At 41.8% G+C, this 23,616-nt stretch overlaps 1 protein-coding gene across 1 annotated transcript; it reads right to left on the bottom strand.

Moving 5' to 3' along the window:
• Positions 1 to 1,963: 1,963 nt before the first annotated feature.
• sgpp1 (sphingosine-1-phosphate phosphatase 1) lies at positions 1,964 to 22,844 on the bottom strand. Its single transcript, XM_039009572.1, has 3 exons — positions 21,671 to 22,844; positions 18,821 to 18,910; positions 1,964 to 6,690 (listed from the first exon to the last, which is right to left on the bottom strand). Exons 1-3 carry the CDS (start codon positions 22,517 to 22,519, stop codon positions 6,139 to 6,141), a joined length of 1,491 nt encoding a protein of 496 aa, XP_038865500.1. The 5' UTR covers positions 22,520 to 22,844; the 3' UTR covers positions 1,964 to 6,138.
• Positions 22,845 to 23,616: the final 772 nt, after the last annotated feature.

Below are 23,616 nucleotides of genomic sequence, written 5' to 3'. Positions count from 1 at the left end.
GTTCTGATTTTCATGAGCACATTGTGACACGGTGTCGCCACAGATAGATATTTCACCGGATTTATAAATGTGAAGCATCCGGTTGGCTTTTTCAGTCCCTGAGAGGAGAGGAAACCCAGCGGCTGGCAGTGGGAGACGATGGTGTGAGATTTTATCAGACATTCTGCAAATTGTCTCATCGATTGAACATTTGATCTCCATACAGTTTTCTGTTTACAAAACTAGAATCTGTAACAAACAGAGTGGACTGCGTTTTGTAGACTTTACCCTTTGCCAAGTTTCAAAATATTGTAATGAATATTGCACGCGCACTTCACAGAGTAGGCATTCCTTAGCGAAAATATGCAAATAAATGCTAGAGCACGCCAACAGGATCTCACTAGCTCGTGCTTAGCTCTGCCCTTCTCATTATTTGGTCTGCGCACTATGATTAATTTGCTACCATTGGAAACAGGCTCTGCTCTATCTTGGGTTAGTTAAAAAAATATGTTAGGGAACGCCTACTCTGTGAAGTGCGCGTGTGCAATAACTCAATTTGATCTTGCACTCCATCTAAACAATGTCGTTTTTTACAATTTTGGCGAAAGGTAAGTTCTACAAAACGCAGTCCATTCTGTTTGTTACAGATTCTAGTTTTGGAAACAGAAAACTGTATGGAGATCAAATGTTTTATCGATGAGAACATTTGCAGAATGTCAGCCAAAATCCATCTCGCTCCATCTTCTCCCACTGACATTTCTGTGGCGATCTAGTGACAGGCTTAGGTGTGATCTTCATGGACTTGGCCACCTGGTGGGAGTAGACCCCTGCAATCTGGTTGCCTCTGCTGTTTACCAGTTTTGATACAATAAACTCAACCAACAAATACAATGAATACTAGTTCTGATAATGATGTAAAAAAAAAACACAATGTGAGCTTTTGCTATACATCTTGTCTTTGTACACGTTTATATACATTTAACAATACTTTTAAACTGTTCACAGACCCCCCCCCCCCAACAAATGTTCAAATAACATTTTACACATTTCTAGACAGGAAAGGTGGATGGCTGAATTAATTAAGAGCTACCACATGGGTGGAGTGCCCTACGAATCTTTAAGGGACAAGCAAGTGTGAGAGTCATACAGGCACACATAAACACACATGCACACACACAATTGTAAGAAGTCATTTGGTGAGTAAGTTAATGTTTGAGCAAACCAAAGAAGAAAAAAGGCCGTTGTGAGGCACTTTTATTGTTGTTCCTCTAGCTGCCTGGTGAAATAGAAACAGAGGTGGTGTGTGTCAGTTGTGGCTGGTGTCACTTTATAGTAATGGTTGGAAGGGAATTAATGGATTGGTCTCAAACACATTAAACACCTGATTTTCCATGTGTTTGATACCATTCCATTCATTATGAGCCATCCTCCCCTCACTACAAGTCTAAGTATTGTGCAGTTCTGGATATCAGATGAGGGTTTCCCATATTATACAGCCTAGGTGCTATCCTACTGTCAATCTGTGACCCCGGCCCTCCCTCCCTTGGTTGCGTGATCGCATACTGCTGGTGAACTGTGGACTGCTGTGAGGCTGGCTCGTAGCAGGTGGCCTAGCTGGCTGCTAGTGCAGTGTGAGTGTGTAAGCACTGCAGGCAAGGTACAGCAAGTGTTCCAAAACATTCAGCAAGGTTGACCAAGTCCCACATGCTTCGCTTGCATCAACATGCCTCACTGCAGAAGAAAATATATTTTATCTTGGGCCAGTGGTTGAAGCATGTTTTCACTGTTCCTGACAACCTTGGCAGCACATATTGGAAACTTTGCTGCATGTCTTCAGTGCTTAGAAAAACACATACCTCACCACGTCTACATAATATACAGAACCAACAGGGCTGAGGTAATGCAGAGAAAGGACACAAAAGAAAGACCCTTCAACATGGTAAAAACTAGAGCCATTTCAAAGTGAAACCACACAGACACTAAGTGACCAAAAATTACATCGCTTTATTGAAATTGTTAAAAATGGACTGGAGTGGACAGTCACTTTGTTTTGATTAGCTCACTAGATTATTTTGATTAATTCACTCATACAGTCTGACAGATCAGAGCCTCATATAATGAACATCCTCATCATAGATTGAACCCAACCATTAAAATGGACATACACATTTTTTTAGGTTGTAAAATAATGACCTACCATGTCAAAACTGCATAAAATGGTCATTTCAAATAACATTTGATCAAACAAATAACTGAATCATCAAGAGATTTTCCGGCGGACACATATAAATCTCAGTTTCACGAATATTTCTAATATTAAATACAGTTCAATATAAATATTTATTTGGTCTATAAAAAGATGATTCTGTAAAACAAGCAATTTGACATGGACATTTGTTGTAGCCATGTCAAAAATCATCACAAATACTGCATCTAAGATTTGGTCATGCAAATATCTTATATAATGCAGTTTGACAAATTAAGAACTAAGGACCAAATGCTTCAAATTAAAATGAGAAGCAAAAGGGAAACAAGTAACAGTGAAAAACATGGATAACTGTTTCAAACATCTGCTGTTTGAACAAAGTACTAAAGTAGTAATGACAATCAACCTAATCTGCAGTTACAAGTGCAAAGGCAAACGCACAGTTTTTAATATAATTAAAATGGAATTGAAATAGGTTGAACCCAACAACACTTTTTTTTACATGTCTCTCACCACACTCCAGTTCAATGGCTACAAAAAACATGAAAGGTTACAACTCCTTCCTGAAACACGGTAAAAGGCACTAGGGTAGTAAGAACAGAGTTCTACTAAAGCTACAGTACAGCTACATCACTGAACCCTTTTCATTTGGTAGAAAAGTTGAAAAGAAACAGTGATCAAATCACCATCCAAATGGAAAGTCATTGGGAGTATCTTGAAAAACGTCACATTTTCATGTTGAAACTAAATGCTTTGAAATAAGACATTGATAACACAACCCAACAGTTAACCATATAATTTCTTACATTTATTTAAAATATTTATTTAAAATAGTTTCTGATTAAGATTCACTTCAGAATTCGGAGGCATTCAGTATAGAAATAACTACTGTAATCAGCATCAGGAAGTTGCCAACCCCCCCCCCCCAATACACACGTAAATATTGGACTACAAATTATACCTTCCTATATGATACTTATGCTAAAAAAATATACATACTCTACTGCTGTTTACTTTATGCTCGTAATCTTATGTTTTCTTATTGTTGCATTGTCGAGAAGGAACACACATGCAAGTAAGCATTTTGATAGACGATGTATACCATGCGTATCCCGCACATACAACTAATAACACTTGAAACTTGAGTTATCTGCATCGATCCTCAATCTGCAGGGAGACTTCCTGGCCAAGATAAAATGGTAGTGCTAAATTAACTGACAGTCTAGGTCCAACCACACTGTTTATTAGAGGATCAGAATGATGTGCTCTATTTTAGTCCAAGTTTATTATCATATCAGAGCCCTGTACTGTCTGTTCAGCATAACCACAAAAATGACCTACCTTCTCACTGAAATGGAAGGAGACAAGCACAAATAAAACAAACTCGCACACGTAAGACAAGGCCACAACATAGCTGTCTCCTGAGCGCTTCCAGTCAACAGTGGCCAGTAAGACACAGACAGATCAGCAAATGGACAGGACAACAGTGCATTGCGGAAACAGTGCATTCCCAGATAGCACATAAAATTCTGAGATCCCCTACGTTTCTTAGAGCTTGGTGAGAGCGTGGTTGTCCTATGGTTATTTTGCATACAACCTTCCCACAACTTTCTGGGAATGGTGCAGGATAGTTGATTGGCTTAGGAACATTCACAGCACATTTAAATAAGTTGACAAAAAAAGTTATTCTCTTAGTATTTCATTACTTTAACAGAACGTTTCCTAAGAGTTCAAACATGGTTACATTTAATTATAATGTTGGTAATGTTCTAGGAATGTTCTGCAACTGGTTTGACATTGGGAATGTTCTCAAATAGTTCAGAGAACATTAAGAAACAATGTTCTTCTGTGGGAATTTCAGTACTTCAGCATAACATTTTCTACAAGTTTCCTCATTGTTCTATTTAAAGTCACGTTCTCAAATTGTTCCGAGAACGTTAAGAAAACTTTACATAAAAACCACAAGAAAACATTCAGAGAACGTTCTAAGAATGTTATTAAAAAACATACATTCCGTTTTCAGCATCAACAAAACTGTCTCTATCCTCCATCTTGTTAAGTTTGCTCAGGTGTGTTGGTTGCACCCACTAATTGGCCACACCTGATCTTAATTAATGCTTGTTTCCTTTGAAATGGGGTCTGTTTGAATAGACTAAAATGAATAGCTTTATATACAAAAGAAAAAGGCATACTAGCTCCATCCTGGTGGCGCAGTGACTAAGTCCATGGATAGAGAACAGAACATTATAGGTTTGAATCTCACTAATGTGGTCAAAATAAAAATGTATTTGCATGATTAATGCCTCAGGATATTCCTTTCCATGTGTCCTATCTATGCTTGGAGTTTAAAAAAAGTTAACCCACTACAAGCTAGCATTGTTAAGGAAGTTATTAAAAAAACTCAAAATAGCATATAATTTCTGTTCTCAGAGCATTAATAAAACCTCCCAGGAAAACTTTCAAGGAACCAGAGTAAAACGTTTTCAGAACCTCCATGCAACCTAAAAATAAAAGTTCCCAGAACAGGCAAAATTTTCACTTCTGTTCTCAGAATGTTTAAAAAAAACTTCCGTTTTAACAGTCAGGAAACATATGGCTTCGTTCCCAAAAACATACGTTCCCACCACTTACAAGGAACAAAATGTGCTAGCTGGGTTTCTATTAGGACAGTACTATAGACATCTATATATCATATGTATTCCATAACCACACTAGGATGTACAGTTTAGCTTTCTTATCAAGCCTCTGCCCCTGTGGGCCAAGATAAGATACAGTTCTGTTGTTTGACAGTTGGTCCAGGAACAATATTGTTTTTCCAATAATGGATGTATCTACAGTATATCTATATCAGTGTGATCAGCACAGCAACGGGCTCCAGTCCTTTCAGTCTTTTCTCTGCTAGTGGGAAACTGCTGGCAATCTTCCGGTCAGCACTCTTTTTTTGTTAAAAACAATCAAAAACAAACAAATCAATTAGCCAGACAATTTACAATACTATGATAGTATACCTATACTATATACCACATTAAAGCAGTGGAAGCCTTGGTCACTTCTGGAAAGAGATATAGTAAGAACACTGAGGTAAGAGTTGGGGTTGGTGTTATCTCCTCTAATCCTCCCTTGGCCCCTCCAAACACGAGACCCGCAGGAAGTGATTCCGTGCAGTCAGGTGCATCCCCTCCTATAAAACAGGAAGTTCCTCACTGTGTGTCTGAGCCAAGTCCTCCTGACGCTCAAAACAATCCCACTTTTAACCATCTGACTTATAGGGCTAATGTCCTGTCCTCTATATATCCCACAGTGACACCGCTGCATCACATGTGCCCAGCCCCAGTCATGGCTTTTCTCTCATCAGTACAAATCTATATATTCAAACCTCAACCGATCATCTTCAATAATAATAGATAAAAAGAGCCCTTTAGAAAAATAGATAAGAGAACACAACCAGGACGCAGGCTGAATTTATCAGATTAGAATTGAATCCTTATTTTCTCCCAAGTACAAAAAAGCAGAGAAAGTATTTTAAATAAATACTCAGGATAGACAATGTATGTACGGTTGGGGAAGGGGTGACTAATAAGAGAGAGAAAATTATTAGTCTGGTTGATCCATAACTTGCTCTGATGCCCAAAATCATGAGTGCATTTCCATTCAAATTGAGACCATAAAATGGGAAATTAAGATAAGAGGTCAAATTCTGATTGACAAAAAGAAATTGAAGTAAGATAAAGCGAATAGGATTTAGTAATCAGTGCTGACATCCTGTCAAATCAGTCTATAGGAGTTCCCTGATAAGAGGTTTCTGTCATTAGAACTGGCAGGGCCAAAGGTTAGTGGTATAGGGGGTGGATGTACAGGATATGTAAGGTGTGAATTTCCCATGTTCCTAAGGGCTTGGTTTTAGATGAGCAGGGGTGAGGACAGGGGACTGGGGCATCCACAGGGCTCTCTCATCAGGACAGCTGCAGGTAGGTGAAGAGCTGGGGCACCAGGAAGAGGGTGCTGAAGCCCACCGTGCTGTACACAATGTACCTGTAGGGCAGCTCCACCTCCATGTGCTGCCGGGCCTTCCTTACGTCTCCACTGGGGATGCCAGAGATACGGCAGGCCAGAGGGATGGTGATGGCCTTCATGAGGGCCCTGATGGCCAGCAGCACCAGGACGCCCAGGCACATCCTCAGCATGGCTACGGCCAGCAGGGCGGCGTTGAGAGCCGGGGGGGATAGGGGCAGCTGGTCCAGCGGGGGGTCGGGCATCACGCCAAGGTAGTGGTTAAGGTGGGAGGCTAGGGCCACGCCAGCGCCAGTGCCCAGGATTTGAGCTGTATCGCCCCGCGAGGTGCTCCAGGTGTCCAGGGTGAAGGAGAAGAGGCCCATGCCCAGGTGCAGGGAGATGATGATGAGGGGGGCGTAGCGGTATGTCAGGTTGAAGTTGTCAATCAGGTCCAGCGCTGGCTGGAATACCACCAGGATCAGGAGGCTGTACAGGAAGCCAGCAATGATGTCCTAGAAAAAACAACATCAACAACTTAGCAAAGTATACATTATACAGACAGCACTCCTTAATAAACGCATATAATCTTAACAATGCTTTAATCATGTGAGTAATGTATGACAGATTTTCAAGTCTTGCTTAACCCGAGTTTTTTTTATTTGAAATTGACACAATAGAGGAAGACATGGGGTTGTCACAGCAACAAAGTCAGAAGGTCTGCCTACCCGACCAATCAGTTGAGGGAGTGTGATGCCGGTTTGTGGGAAATGCCTAATTTTCGAAATGGCATATCTCGAGTTCAAGTTTGAGGACCAAATAACAATATAAATACATACAGGAACAAGAATTGCAAACGTCATTAAAAATGCATAACATTAAGAAATGACAAAAGTTTTTGGCAAAAGGGTAAGTTGTCCTTCCTAGTAGCTAACTTTCCCTATTCTTATCTAAAATGAGCTAGCTAGCTAGCATAAGGGGTTCCATTCCAAGCACAGAGGAGTAATTCTATTTGACAGAGCAACCTTCTTAGTTTCCCTACTAGTGTTTCATTCTAATAGTAATATCATATTCTTGACCTTCACTTTATATCATACACTTTTACAATATTAATTTCATTTTAATAATGTTGAAGTACTAATTAACAATGGAATGTTCCTCAATAAAATTGAAGAAGGTGGGACCTTAAACGAGTGTCCCAACTCTGTGGTCACTAAAGATCCCATGTTTTCACTGGATGTGTATATCAAACTGTTTTCCTACCATGTAATACTGTGTATAAAAGTACCATATATGTGAAGTCTTTGAATAATGTATATGTAACAAAATATCTGTAAAAACCTTTTATTTTAATTTCAATTGTCCTCCGAAGGGGGATGGATGGGCCAAAAAGTAGCGAGGACCATAAAATGGTGGTGTGACATGTTGTGCAAAAAAAGTACTGGCTGAGGAGAACAACCCACCATTCTGAAAAGAATCAGGCCAGGGGTCATGAAGCAGGCTACTCTGTTTAACCGAGTAGCCTGTGCTCATGTGTGTGTTTTAGTGAAGTTGACGTTCCAGATCACTTTATCATTTAGTGTGCGATTCCATGGAGGCCACCGAACAAAGACTATGCACACAAACAGCCTAATGTGACTCATGTCCAATAAAGCTCATTCTCTACAGTGATTATTTTCCTGGGAAAGTATGGGGAACGTATCAGCAGGGTCCAACTACATATATGTGAGACAGTGCTATAATCTACATTTGATTTTCACTTTAACCATGGTGAAACACCTCTTATCTACCTACGGTTCAGTAACCAGAGGGTTAAACTACGACAGAAGCTAGATCTACTCAGACTTTTATAAAGTTAGCCAGCTTCAGTTAGCTTCACATTCCAACTCAGGCTTCATCCATACTACGAAGGTGGATATTGATCATGCAGTTGCTGCTAACTCAAGCTGGCTTGTTACTGCCCGTGCATGTCACACATGGCCAAACTATTAATTGAAACAATGCATAACCATCAATCGATGGTCTAGTTAGTGTCACAGTTTCATTTTTTCCAGCAATCAACATGAAAGAAAAGTTATCTTGCAAATTCAGCAGGCTATGGTATGAAATAAGCTATTAGAAGTGCCGTCATTCATTTATTACGTATCGTTAATGCCGTCTTTGGTGTGCTTATCAATGCACAACCACCTTCCCCCCCCACTCCTATCCATACAATTATTTGATAAAGTCATACAAAGGTTTTACTGTCAGTGAACTTTCAATTGCATCCTGTCATTACTAAAGGTGTAATGTGGTAGAAATAGTCATATTAAAATATCTAACACAAAAAAAGTATATATTTAATCAAAGATGGTGGATAAATGAAGATGTCCCACTCAAGCTGTTTACCATTGGAAAAAATAGGTAAGTTCTGGTCTGCTTAATGGGGTGGCTCTTCCATAGGCACCAAAGCATTAGCAGCTGGGTCTGGTCTGCGTATTTCATTGACTGTATTTGAACCAGGAAAAAAAAGAGGGAGTGGGATGTCTTGCGTACGCTTCCGTCTCTGATTTAATCGTCTTCCTGAAATGAAGGGGATGATGACGCAATCTTTGCAAGAGGGAGGGGAATCTGATTTCATTTGCTCAGTTATTTCATTCGGTGTAAGTAGAGTTAGCAGTGAGTTAGCCTGCCGCAGAGCAGGTCAGTTCTGAAGGATTCGTTGCCATAGAAACTTACCTGGCTAAAAGGTGAGCAACTTTCGTATGACCGGTTATCCCAAGTTGAACTCAGAGTTGACCCAGCCAGTTTCTTAGAGCTTGGTGAGAGTGTGGTTGTCCTATGGTTATTTTGCATACAACGGTGCAGGATCATTTCTTGGCTTTGGAACATTCTCAGCACATTTAAGAAAATTTGATTTTCTTGGCATTTCATTACTTTAACAGAACGTATCCTAAAAGTTCAAATTCATTTCAATGTTGGTAATGTTCGAGGAACAGGTTTGCCATTGGGAACGTTCTCAAACAGTTCAGAGAACGTTAAGAAACAATGTTCTTCTGTGGGAATTTCAGTACTTCCGCATAACGTTTCCTACAGGTTCCTCATGGTTTTATTTAGTCATGTTCTCAAATTGTTCTGAGAACATTAAGAAAACGTTCCACAAGAAAACTTTACTAATGTTCAGAGAATGTTTTAAAAATGTCATTTAAAAACATACATTCCGTTCTCAGCATCAACAAAACCCTCTCTCTCCTCCATTTTGTTAAGTGTGTTCAGGTGTTTTAGCCATGCCCAGTAAATGGCCTCACCTGACCTTAATGAGTGCTTTCCTTTGAAATGGGGTCTGTTAGAATAGACTAAAATGAACAGTTTGTATGTGTCAAAAAACATGCATGCTAGCTCCATCTTGGTGGTGCAATCCCCATCCTGGTGGCACAGTGGACTAATTTAATGGATAGAGAACAGAAGACTATAGGTTTGAATCTCACAATTTCTGTTTTCAGAGCGTTAATAAAACCTCCCAGGAAAACTTCAGGAACCAGAGTAAAACATTCTCAGAACCTCCCTACAACCTAAAAATAAATGTTCCCAGAACATGCAAAGTTTTCAATTCCGTTCTCAGAACATTTAAACAACTTTCAGTTTTACAGGTTAGGAAGCGTATGCCTTCGTTCCCAGAACCAATGGGAAATAAAAAAACGTACATTCCCACAACTTCCAAGGAACCAAACGTGCTAGCTGGGGAACAAAGCTACCTCACTAACTCCTCATACAGTATCCGATTCATAGTATAGGGCTCAGGACAGTTAACTATTTACACTCCACCCACTGGACAAAAACTGGTTGAATCAATATTGTTTCCATGTAATTTCTACAAAAGAATTGTACATTGACTCAACGTGGAAAACTGATTGGATTTGCAAAAAGTCCTCAACATAAGGATATTTCGTCTTTTCACACCACTTTGAACCTAAATCCAATGACATGGCGACATTTTTTGTTGTTGATTTCACATTAGCTGACAACTCAACCAAAATTAAATAAAAAATAGATGTTGAAATGTCATCTGTGCCCAGTGGGCATAGATCATCCTACCTCTACCCCGCTCGCCATGCTGTCAGTCATTAACCCACCCTTGCCTACACGTGTCTACTACAGCCATGTCAAAGTCATTCCACGTTCACGTGTTTGCACTTGGCAGCCTCTCTGTGTGACCTCAAGTGGTAAAATCACTGCAAGGCCACATGTTACAATCAAAGGGACTTTCAGAGCTCCAGAGGCGAGATAGGCCAGAGGTACACAGTGAAATAGCTCTAAGAAGCACTTTCAGACCAGCTTCTATTTCCACTACTGACAGGGTTTCTGTTAGGAAAATGTGGCGCCGGACAACATGACCGGGAAGATTTTAATTTACCGCCATTTGAGAAATTTACCAGACCCATATGCATTGGCTGCATAACCCAGTAGGGTCCACCCACGGTGCCCAGAATTATAATCACATTTAGATAATGGTAATGCATCTAATGCATAAGCTTTTTTTAAGCTTTTTTCTTTCCAACAATCTACTCTTCCATAATCACCAATCCTCAGTGTGAAAGAGCAATGGTAGGCCTACTGCTGCATTGGCCTGTAGGCTATGAGTTCCATGCGCTCATTTCTTTAGCCGCCAATCATTACCGTGTATCAATGTGTCCATATGGCAGATGCTGGTGATCTCTCATTAGTTTACTTTTAGGTTATCATTTTCATTCAGATTTTTAGAGTAACCAGTTGACAATGATTTTGAGAAACGAAAGCGTTATTAATGAAGTTAAATTGTTCCACGAAAATGCGCATTTGAAAATCATAACTGGCATGCAGAACGGTATTAATGGTAGGATAAATTGTTTGTTTCCCCAAACTTTAAACTCACTATGAAGTCACTATGAAGCCTATGAAGTCTTTATAAAATAATTGCCTCCATGTTTCCATTGTCGGATTTTGCCTATAGGTTACTTTGAAGTGAGGTAAGACATGCCTCATAACATGAAATAGAACATTCAGGTTTCAAACCATTAAGTAACCGGTTTTAAAAATGTATACTGCCTCCAGCTCACATTGTAAAGGGATGGGTGATGTGCTAATAGCCTGTTGCCTACACTTGAATGGTGAATGGGAGACGCGCTTCAATTACAAGTTGAGAAGGGGGGGAAAAATAGCTATTTTTAATCGTGCACCAACTGTTTTTAACACACTATTACATTTAGAATTGTTGTGCAATTAATGGTCTTATAAAAGCACATGTTTTACTCCAGCAGCAACCAGCTGAGGAGATGCAGGAGAAATCCAGCTCCAAATAGGCTCTGTATGCTGTGTATGTGTGATAGTTGTGTTGGATAAATAAGAATCATGATGACTAACGAAAATACACACAGACCAATTTAATACCACAAATTGCAAGTGAACCTATAGTCCGATAAACATGACGGTGAAATGTATTTCCATTAATGAATAAAAAGCATTATTTTGGAATGGGATTTTTTTTCTCCCAGTCATTTTGGCCGGCAACAGTTTTATTTCTCGGCTTTTCTTTTGTTCGTTTTTTGGCCCGGCTAACTGAAAACCTGTTACAGCCTCTCACAGTAACCTATGTACCAATAATAAGTATCAATACCGAATTGAATGTCGGAAGTGAAGGGGGAACTTGTCCATACAAGTTCAATATCTGTATTATTCAAGATTGATTATATTACACTGTATTAATTTCAAATGCAGGGACTTAAAAATAAATCACAATATCCTTCAATGTCAATGACAGTGAAGGCTTTACCAGGCATGCCTCAGTACCAGGCTAGGAGAAAATGGGAGTCTTTGGCTCCTCTGGTCCAAAGTTTGACTGTTAACTGAAGTCAACAAAAATAAAAGTAGCAGGAAATATTCCATAGGTGGGGTCACGAGTTTATATCCTTATCAATGCCCTTGTAATGTTTTATCACCTTTTCTCTTTTAATCATTAAGAATTAGTCTCTCATTGTGAATGCTATCACTAGTCTGTCCCAACCGTTGTCTCCATTGGTCCAACTAGGCTAAACTCAGACACCCTGAAAATGTAGCTTGTGCTGACACTACACTAGCATTAATCTAGTGCTACTCAGTGCTCACTCCAACCCCAGCCAAACCAGCACTCATAAAGCCTATAGAGAGAAATACCGTGAACTGTGGCATACAACCCACAGAATCATTTATGACATAGGTCCTACATTGCCTACCATTACTGAAAGCTTGGGAGGAGGATAGAGAATAGACAACTCCTGGTCTCTTGTATTACCTCTTAGATCCTAAATGACTTAATAGGATCAGCTATCAAGCCTCATTAGTTCCAATGACCGTATATTCCCAGCTTAATGAGAGACAGGCCTGGCGGATCAGCCTTTGTTAGCCTCTCAGATGGTGGAGAAGATGGTGCTGGCATATCTACGCTAATTCCTTTAGCTACATTTCAAACCATTCCTGTGTAGGAAAAGAGGGGGAAGCGTATTCATTGAGCGAGATAAGATTTTAAGTTGATACAGAACACATTAAGCAGTGAAGCCTGGCAGTGGTCAGAGACCACAAATGGATGTTCTACACTCCAGCAGACCCCAGAATACAGTTTCTGATATAATGTCCCCCAGACACAACATTTAGCCCCATTAACAGCGTTAGCCATTAAAGGGTTATATGAGCTGGAAACAAGCCCCCCCCCATGTCCTGTACAGAGAGACACAGATCAACAGTGTACATGAGGGGGTCAGTGAAGCTATAGAGAAGGAGGAGAGAGGCTACACAGGGTTACTGCCTGGGGCTGGGTAACTACTAACTCCCTTGCCTGTGCCTAGTTGACTGCACTGTATCAGTCCATCAGTCAACTCCCTGAGACATGATACAGGCATCACCAAAGCAACGGTTGCCCATGCGACCGGCAGTCAAACGCAACACTGCAGCCAACCAGGCCAATGACATCATACCAGTAAGCGACAACAACATCACCCCTTGGGACTTAATTGGAGCTGTGGAAACAAACGCACACGTTCTGAAAAACACAGACACTCTCACTCACAAACAGCCACTGAGTCAAACATGCACAGTTCTGTATCCCTGGTGCTTAGATGTAGAAATGGAGGCCAACAGGCAGGTCCATATTAGGACAGACAGCATGCCTCATAGCTACTAGTCTGACTCTCCAGATGGGCCTACTGCCTGCCTGCCACATCTGAGCTGTGTGTTCTATTACATAAGAGAAAAAAACATGTTGGGATAAAAAGGTTGGAGAAAATACTAAAAATGGCCTTTACTTTCTTCTTCAAAGAAAGTTTCAGGATAAATACTCATACAGCCCCCAGCTGTGCTCTGGACACCATATGTGAACTGATTGCCCCCCATCTATCTTCAGAGCTCGTGCTGCTAGGCGACCTAAACTGGAACATGCTTAACTCCCCAGCCATCCTACAATCTAAGCTTGATGCCCTCAATCTCACACAAATTATCAATGAACCTACCAGGTACCACCCCAAAGCCGTAAACACGGGCACCCTCATAGATATCATCCTAACCAACTTGCCCTCTAAATACACCTCTGCTGTTTTCAACCAAGATCTCAGCGATCACTGCCTCATTGCCTGCATCCGTAATGGGTCAGCGGTCAAACGACCTCCACTCATCCCTGTCAAACGCTCCCTGAAACACTTCAGCGAGCAGGCCTTTCTAATCGACCTGGCCGGGGTATCCTGGAAGGATATTGATCTCATCCCGTCAGTAGAGGATGCCTGGTTATTATTATTTTTATTTTTTTTAAATGCCTTCCTCACCATCTTAAATAATCATGCCCCATTCAAGAAATTTAGAACCAGGAACAGATATAACCCTTGGTTCTCTCCAGACCTGACTGCCCTTAACCAACACAAAAACATCCTATGGCGTTCTGCATTAGCGTCGAAAAGCCCCCGTGATGTGCAACTTTTCAGGGAAGCTAGAAACCAATATACACAGGCAGTTAGAAAAGCCAAGGCTAGCTTTTAAGCAGAAATTTGCTTCCTGCAACACAAACTCCAAAAAGTTCTGGGACACTGTAAAGTCCATGGAGAATAAGAACACGTCCTCCCAGCTGCCAACTGCACTGAGGACAGGAAAAACTGTCACCACTGATAAATCCACTATAATTGAGAATTTCAATAAGCATTTTTCTACGGCTGGCCATGCTTTCCACCTGGCTACCCCTACCCCGGTCAACAGCACTGCACCCCCCACAGCAACTCGCCCAAGCCTTCCCCATTTCTCCTTCTCCCAAATCCAGTCAGCTGATGTTCTGAAAGAGCTGCAAAATCTGGACCCCTACAAATCAGCCGGGCTAGACAATCTGGACCCTTTCTTTCTAAAATGATCTGCCGAAATTGTTGCAACCCCTATTACTAGCCTGTTCAACCTGTCTTTCGTGTCGTCTGAGATTCCCAAAGATTGGAAAGCAGCTGCAGTCATCCCCCTCTTCAAAGGGGGGGACACTCTTGACCCAAACTGCTACAGACCTATATCTATCCTACCCTGCCTTTCTAAGGTCTTCGAAAGCCAAGTCAACAAACAGATTACCGACCATTCCAAATCCCACCATACCTTCTCCGCTATGCAATCTGGTTTCAGAGCTGGTCATGGGTGCACCTCAGCCACGCTCAAGGGCCTAAACGATATCCTAACCGCCATCGATAAGAAACAATACTGTGCAGCCGTATTCATTGACCTGGCCAAGGCTTTCGACTCCGTCAATCACCACATCCTCATCGGCAGACTCGATAGCCTTGGTTTCTCAAATGATTGCCTCGCCTGGTTCACCAACTATTTCTCTGATAGAGTTCAGTGTGTCAAATCGGAGGGCCTGTTGTCCGGCCCTCTGGCAGTCTCTGGGGGTGCCACAGGGTTCAATTCTTGGACCGACTCTCTTCTCTGTATACATCAATGATGTCGCTCTTGCTGCTGGTGAGTCTCTGACCCACCTCTACGCAGATGACACCATTCTGTATACTTCTGGCCCTTCTTTGGACACTGTTAACAACCATCCAGATGAGCTTCAATGCCATACAACTCAACTCTCCTTCCGTGGCCTCCAATTGCTCTTAAATACAAGTAAAACTAAATGCATGCTCTTCAACCGATCGCTGACTGCACCTGCCCGCCCGTCCAACATCACTACTCTGGGCGGTTCTGACTTAGAATATGTGGACAACTACAAATACCTAGGTGTCTGGTTAGACTGTAAACTCTCCTTCCAGACTCACATCAAACATCTCCAATCCAAAGTTAAATATAGAATTGCCTTCCTATTTCGCAACAAAGCATCCTTCACTCATGCTACCAAACATACCCTTGTAAAACTGACCATCCTACCGATCCTCGACGATGTCATTTACAAAATAGCCTCCAATACCCTACTCAATAAATTGGATGCAGTCTATCACAGTGCCATCCGTTTTGTCACCAAAGCCCCATATACTACCCACCACTGCGACCTGTACGCTCTCGTTGGCTGGCCCTCGCTTCATACTCGTCGCCAAACCCACTGGCTCCAGGTCATCTACAAGACCCTGCTAGGTAAAGTCCCCCTTATCTCAGCTCGCTGGTCACCATAGCAGTACCCACCTGTAGCACGCGCGCCAGCAGGTATATCTCTCTGGTCACCCCAAAAACCAATTCTTCCTTTCGGCCGCCTCTCCTTCCAGTTTTCTGCTGCCAATGACTGGAATGAACTACAAAAATCTCTGAAACTGGAAACACTTATCTCCCTCACTAGCTTTAAGCACCAGCTGTCAGAGCAGCTCACAGATTACTGCACCTGTACATAGCCCATCTATAGTTTAGCCCAAACAACTACTCTTCCCCTACTGTATTTATTTATTTATTTAGCTCCTTTGCACCCCATTATTTCTATCTTTACTTTGCACATTCTTCCACTCAAATCTACCATTCCAGTGTTTTACTTGCTATATTGTATTTACTTCGCCACCATGGCCTTTTTTTTTGCCTTTACCTCCCTTATCTCACCTCACTTGCTCACATTGTATATACTTATTTATTTATTTTTCTACTGTATTATTGACTGTATGTTTTTACTCCATGTGTAACTCTGTGTTGTTGTATGTGTCGAACTGCTTTGCTTTATCTTGGCCAGTCGCAATTGTAAATGAGAACTTGTTCTCAACTTGCCTACCTGGTTAAATAAAGGTGAAATTAAAAAAATACTCTTCTCACACCCTGACGACAGCATTGCCGCTTATAGGACAGATGGGTCTGCACTGTAGACCTCAAGGCACTACACGAAGGCAAATATAAATCTGTAATGTTCACATTTCCCTAAAGCCCAGTGGCAGTCAGACTAAACAAGTCTACTGTACAGTCATTTACAGTCTGCCAGGATGCCCATGGAGTTGTGTGGTAGATGACACAGAGTGGAGTAGTGTTTATAAACTGTGCCTGAATGCATCCCATAGTAAGCCACTGTTTCAATCCAATGCATTTATTTTAGTATCTTTCTGGTGCTGGGACTAGTTATTTCTCCACTGGTTCCTGTTATTGGAGATTGGTGATAGTCCCTATGATCATAGAGGAGTAACCTAGAATATGTTAAATTACCAACAACAACCTCTCTCATGTTGTCCCAACTTCTAGCTGGAAGTAGTTGAGGGCCACCAGCACCAGCCTTTGTGGGTATGTGGTATAGAGAGACCACTTCCATAGACCAACATGTTGCCTGCCATGTGGGGGTCAGAACCCCTCTTCCGGCTTACCAGACCACCAGCTTTGTATCTGATAAGCCCTCTCTTCCCTAAAATGCCTATAATCATTTGATCTACTGCAGAATCACTATGCTCTCCCCTCCCAAAGAAATCATCCTTTTTTGCAGTGTTGTAACTGTCCTATACAGGCCTCTACTGAGGTGTCTATAACCTACAGGCAGTCCGGGAGAAGACACTAGAGTAGAGCCAGCGCCTGACACAAAGCTCAGGACAAGGTGACATTACGGTTTAGATACTGTTTCACATAGGTTAGGTATCAAATTCAAGTGCTTTCAAGACATGCCAGCAGTGAACAGTCCTGAATCAACTAGCTGAGTGGTTGACAGTAGAGGTCGACCGATTCTGATTTTTCTGCGCCGATGCCGATTAAATCGGAGGACCAAAAAAAGCCGATGCCGAATAATCGGACGATTTTTATATAGATATTTGTAATAATGACAATTACAACAATACTGAATAAACACTTATTTTAACTTAATATAATACATAAATAAAATGTATTTAGTCTGAATTAAATCATGAAACATGTTCAATTTGATTTAAATAATGCAAAACAGTGTTGGAGAAGAAAGTAAAAGTGCAATATGTGCCATGTAAAAAAGCTAACGTTTAAGTTCCTTGCTCAGAACATGGGAACATATGAAAACTGGTGGTTCAATATTCCCAGTTCTTCAATATTCTCAGTTAAGAAGTTTTAGGTTGTAGTTATTATAGGAATTATGACGCGTCGACTATTTCTCTCTATACCATTTGTATTTCATATACCTTTGACTATTGGATGTTCTTATAGGCACTTTAGTATTGCCAACCTAATCTCGGGAGTTGATAGGCTTGAAGTCATAAACAGCGCTGTGCTTCAAGCGTTGCTAAGAGCTGCTGGCAAACGCAGTAAAGTGCTGTTTGAATGAATGCATACGAGCATGCTGCTGCCTACCACCGCTCAGTCAGACTGCTCTATCAAATATCAAATCATAGACTTAATTATAATATAATAAACACAGAAATACGAGCCATTGGTCATTAATATGGTCAAATCCGGAAACTATCATTTTGAAAACAAAACGTTTATTCTTTCAGTGAAATACGGAACCGTTCCGTATTTTATCGAATGGGTGTCAACCCCATATTGCTGTTACATTGCACAGCCTTCAATGTTATTTCATAATTTTCTAAAATTCTGGCAAATTAGTTCACAGTTCGCAACGAGCCAGGCTGCCCAATCTGTTGCATATACCCTGACTCTGCTTGCACTGAACGCAAGAGAAGTGACACAATTTCCCTAGTTAATATTGCCTGCTAACATGAATTTCTTTTAACTAAATATGTAGGTTTAAAAAAATATATACTTCTGTGTAATGATTTTAAGAAAGGCATTGATGTTTATGATTAGGTACATTTGTGCAACGATTGTGCTTTTTTGCAAATGCACTTTTGTTAAATCATCACCCGTTTGGCGAAGTTTAAGTAGGCTGTGATTCAATGATAAATTAAAAGGCACCGCATTGATTATATGCAACGCAGGTTAAGCTAGTTAACCTAGTAATATCATCAACCATGCGTAGTTAACTAATGACTATCTGAAGATTGATTGTTTTTTTTATAAGTTTAATGCTAACTAGCAACTTAACTTGGCTCCTTGCAGCCACAAGGTCCTTTTGACACTGCACTTGCATAACAGGTGGTCAGCCTGCCACGCAGTTTCCTCATGGATTGCAATGTAATCGGCATCCAAAAAGGCCGATTACCGATTGTTATGAAACCTTGAAAATCGGCACTAATTAATCGGCCAACCTCTAGTTGACAGCCTGGTTGATATTAGTGTAAACGGCAGGTACCACCACAAATATGTGAAGTAAGGTAGACTTACCAGGATGGAGTGCATACCCATGTAGATGCGGCTTATGCAGACCAGCACACACCAGCACATTGCCAGAGTGAACCCAAACATGAAGGGGTACTGTAGAGAGAGAGAGTAAGAGAGGGATGAGGAAGGAGAAAGCATGGATGAAATTATACTTCAATAGAATACGTCAACCCCTGATCTATAGCAGGGATATCAAACGCATGGTTTTGTTTTTTTTCCTTTGAATTAAGACCTAGACAACCAAGTGAGGGGTTCCTTACTAATCAGTGAGTAAGTACAAGGGAGAAGCAAAAACACGTACACTCAGCCCTCTGTGGAATGAGTTTGAAACGTGATATATAGGCATATATACACTTCTCAGCAGTGCTCATTGAAATTGATTTGACAGACCTTTGGGCTAGTACTCAAAAGAAGGGGGGCGAAACACACATCGTTCAGTCACACGAGGATTATGCATTTTTCTATACAGCATGCCACTTGAGTAATTTTCTTATCAGATGGAGTGCACTTGGTCCATAAAAAGAGAGAGATAGAGGTAGAGGACTGCTGAGGTTTGCACAGAATCCCTGTAACCTCCCCCGGTTGTCCTTCCTCCCACTCATCTGGGACTGAAACCTTGAGGGGAAATCAAGATGATGACTTAATTAACCAGAGTGGAGCCTAAACTTGCCGCAACACACACATCATCATACTGGATTCACAGCACACTACTGGTTCCTCTGCAGAACTGAACACACATATGGTTGGAGATTTCAGTGTCAAATGAAAGGTAATTAGTCCATCCAGTGAACAATGCCTCTCTGAAGGCTTTACACACAAGAGACTGAGAAACACTAGGGGAAACACTAGGGGAACAGAGAGCGAAAGAAGGAGAGGAAAAGCTCATTTGTGTGTGTAGTAGACACAAAGCCAGGCCACACACATAGCCTGCTGCCCTACTGCCTGCCCTCCTAAACTGTCCTGAGGTCAGTGTTTCTGTGGGAGCAGAGAGCAGGGGGTTGATGAAATCACAAGCCTTGTGGTGGAAGACTGTCCAAACAGCCCTGTCAACACATGGACTATCTGTTGAGGGGCCCCACAGGTCCACATCCATGTTAACATGCTCGTTTGGCTTGGAAGCCCACTGACAGACCTCTTATGCTCTGGTGTGTGGTCATACTGTGGCTAAGTCATGCAAACATTTATGGAGGTGGTGTGTGTACAGCACTATGCTGTGTGCAGCTTGTGGTTCACTGGCCGCTTGTCATTGAGAAGGATCTCTGCTGGGCTTGTAGCTCTGTGATCACTTGGTGGTGGTGGATCCCTACATTACTCAGTTGAGATGCTGACAGAGACGGGACTGGATTGTCAGTGCAAAGTCTACAGCAGCATTCTGTGTTATATCAACACAGCCAAAATAAAAGGTCACATCTGTAAACATGGTTTGAATGGTTGTCCTCCCGACCAGGCCTGTAGCAGCCTATTGCCAGGGAAATGTTTTTCTCCATGTATTAGATCTGTCCCACAGAGGACCTTGGTTGCCTCTCCCTCTGGCTGTCCTCTCACTGCCAGCTTCTTCATACAGAGAGACATCTGGCTCTAATTACTCGTGCAGGGCCGGAAAGACTGTGTTGGGAGGGGGTCTGCAGCACATCCCAAATACTTGCTCTGCTCAGGCAAGTCAGCGGCAGGCATTCCGCATGAAGACTACGGCATGCCAGAGCAAGTCAGAGAGAGAACTGTAAGGACGATACAAAAACAGCCTAATGAAAGAGCATGATAGGCCTATAATGTTGAGAGGACTGTCTTTTTGAGTCAAATCTGAAACAACACAATGGCTGGGCCCGTGGCATAACTCTAGTGCTGAGGCAAAAGATGTGAATGGCTTATCTGATGACCTGCAGGAGGCTTAGTTCCTCTCTTATCTCCAGGCAAACAGACCGTGAGCAGTGCACATACATCAATCCCTCCCCTGCACTCATGGCATGATTCAAACAGCATCATTGTCGCCTCTGAAATGATTCTCCAGCAGAGCTCTTTAGAACTCGGCTGCCAGAAGGAGTAGGTCAAACTCTGCAACTCTTTTCCCAACATTGCTGTAAGTAAGAGTATGTTCTCTATCAGCTAACCTGGTAAATTAAAAGTAATAATAAGAGTAGGAACCATATGGCCAGCTGTATATGTAAACCTTACAGACTATTATGTCAACATTTGCATACTGTGCAAGGAAACAGGGAATGTATAGGAGGGATGTAGCCTACAGGCAGTGTAGGGGAAGAAGGCAGTGCACTGTCAAGGTAATGACAGTGGAGCCATGAAGCACGACTTTCTTTCCTTTGGCTCTTTCACGCTTCATGATGATTTGGTATGAGACAATGAGTAATAAGGCCAGGGGCTTACAAAAGACTATAAAAATGAGCACTGACTGTGGGAATAATGCAATAGCTTCTGCAACTGCACACTGAAAGGAATCATGTCTGAGACACTGTATAACTCTATGATATAATTGTATAATTAACCCTTAGTGTAGCTAGGCTGCTTGGGGGAGATTGAAGTTCAATGTTTTGTCCCCCAAAAAATTACACTTCACAAGTGACAGTAACATTAATAAACAAATCCATAGAACAAGGGCTTCATATTTGCATGACTGTCAGCTGAAGCAGCCTTGAGGAAATTTGACCCTTACAACTGTAACAAGTTGATGACACCACTTATAGTGGGGTGACTAAGAGGAACTTGATGTTGAAACTTGATGTTTTCCCTCAATAGCTGCCAGTTCCATGAAAACACTGCCAAGTGGGGAAGCAATTTGATCAAACTGTGCATTGATACTTCCTCCTCCTAACTGAAAACAATAACACAGCAACACTTTACCTCCCAGCGGCCATAGGTCAGCAGTAACAGTGAGAATGGAATGGCCGTGCCTGACATGGCGTGTGTAGAGGGCATACTGTACTCAGAGTTGTAGAACATCTCCACCTTGACCACGGGCGGTGAGGCTGGCCTGGACAACCGAATGACATCCTTGGTGCTCTGGCCAAGGTACATGACCCAAACCCAGATGGCGATCAGTCGCCGGCTTACGTAAGCGTCCACGTTCCATATGATGAACGGGAAGAAAGTGATGTAAAACAGCTCGTTGCCCAGCTCAGTTCCTAAGGTGAACAGGTAGTACAAAAACTTGTTCTCGATTAAAAACTCCTGGCCCACATCACCTGTCAGGGAATTTTTGCGCAGCGGCTTGACAGTAGTCTTAGAACTGGGGTCCTCACTAATCCGTTCATCAGGTGACTCAGAGGTGCATTCCACCCTGGACCCGTTTTCTTTGAGGTCCCGTACCCCGACATCACTGGATCTTGCGAGGCGGCAACCGCTCCCGATGTGCCCGGCCGTTTTCCCCGCAGGAGTGACCACTGACCCGTTCTGAGAATAATTGTCTACTCCTTCCTGTTTCAAACTGTTCCCCGGCGAGGTGACTTTTCTCTGCCGAAGACTCTTGGTTTTCTCCCCTTCACCTCCGTTGACAGTACATTTCTCATTTTCACCCTGGAGATGGCTAATGCTGTTGTTGTGCAAGCGAGCTCGCTCCACTTCTTCGGTCTCTGCTGGGTTCCTTGAAAACGTCCCGCTCACACCGCAAATCTGCTGAAACCGTGCTACATGAATCGGGTCTTGGAGATAATTACAGAGTTGTCCAATTTGCGTTATAATATTGTGTGCCATGTTGATTCAATATAGAGCACTGTGTATTTACTATAAATTACCCGTTCCTAGCTAGCTAACGTTAGCCATATAGCAAGCTTCCTATGCTTTCAAGCAGCAGCTCGTGCATCATGAGTTATTGCTCATTCCATATAGCTTATTCCCATAAAATAAACACGTGTATCACGTTTTCCTGTCGAAGGCAGCAACAAGGCCGGTTAAAAGATCAGGTGATACATTACAATGCTCGGCAAACACGTTTTAGATGACAGAGGCTTTTTCTCGGAGCTAGTCGTCCTGGAACCTCCGCTATCTCAAGTAGTATCCGGTTAATGATAGATCTATGAAGTGCTCGCGAACGCGCACGCATGGGTGACGCACTCACGATTTCAACGGGACTGCGCTTGTATTCAGGTTAGTGCTTACCGATTCCTTTGGACGTCCCTACTCTAAAGCCTAACCCTAACATGAACCCCTACCCATAACGCGTACGTAACCATAACCCATACCTTAACAATTTAAAACGTAAACTTCAATGCGGTAGGGACGTAGATTGTGGATTCCAAGGACCCTTGTATTCGCGATTTCGCGGTGCTGTGGACGCGCTTCACAATTTAAATAGGGCAAATCATGGGTATTGACCCAAGCTTTTATCTAATCGTTTTAGCTTGTCACTTTAAATACATTTGCTTCCATAGAGTAGAAGATATACCTATGGATGAATGAAACATCATAATATCCCTGAATTGTCAGAGTCCCTCTTCTATCATAGTCTGACCAGTGGATGCTCTGTAGCTCATCAGAGTAACGTTACCAATAATCACTCCAACACGTAATGGAGGTGTCATTTTACACACTTTATTTTATAGCATTAGCAATCACCTGAAAAAAGACAGATTCATGGTGCTACTTAAGTCTTTTGGCAAAATAGCTTATCTTTAATAAGGAATAGACCTATGTAAATTGTCTTCCAAATATACATTTCATACAGTAAAATATTGTGTTGAAAAGTAGCATTTAAAATTCTATTTTAGTCTGTAGTTTGTAAGACGTTTAACAATAATGGAAAAACAATCCGTACACTGAACACACTCAACTACCGATACTCAATTACAGAA

The sequence above is a fragment of the Salvelinus namaycush genome, chromosome 15 (genome assembly GCF_016432855.1).
Source record: "Salvelinus namaycush isolate Seneca chromosome 15, SaNama_1.0, whole genome shotgun sequence".
Taxonomy (NCBI): Eukaryota; Metazoa; Chordata; class Actinopteri; order Salmoniformes; family Salmonidae; genus Salvelinus; species Salvelinus namaycush.
Note: the sequence above shows the minus strand (reverse complement) of the source record. Positions and strands in the feature narration are given on the sequence as shown.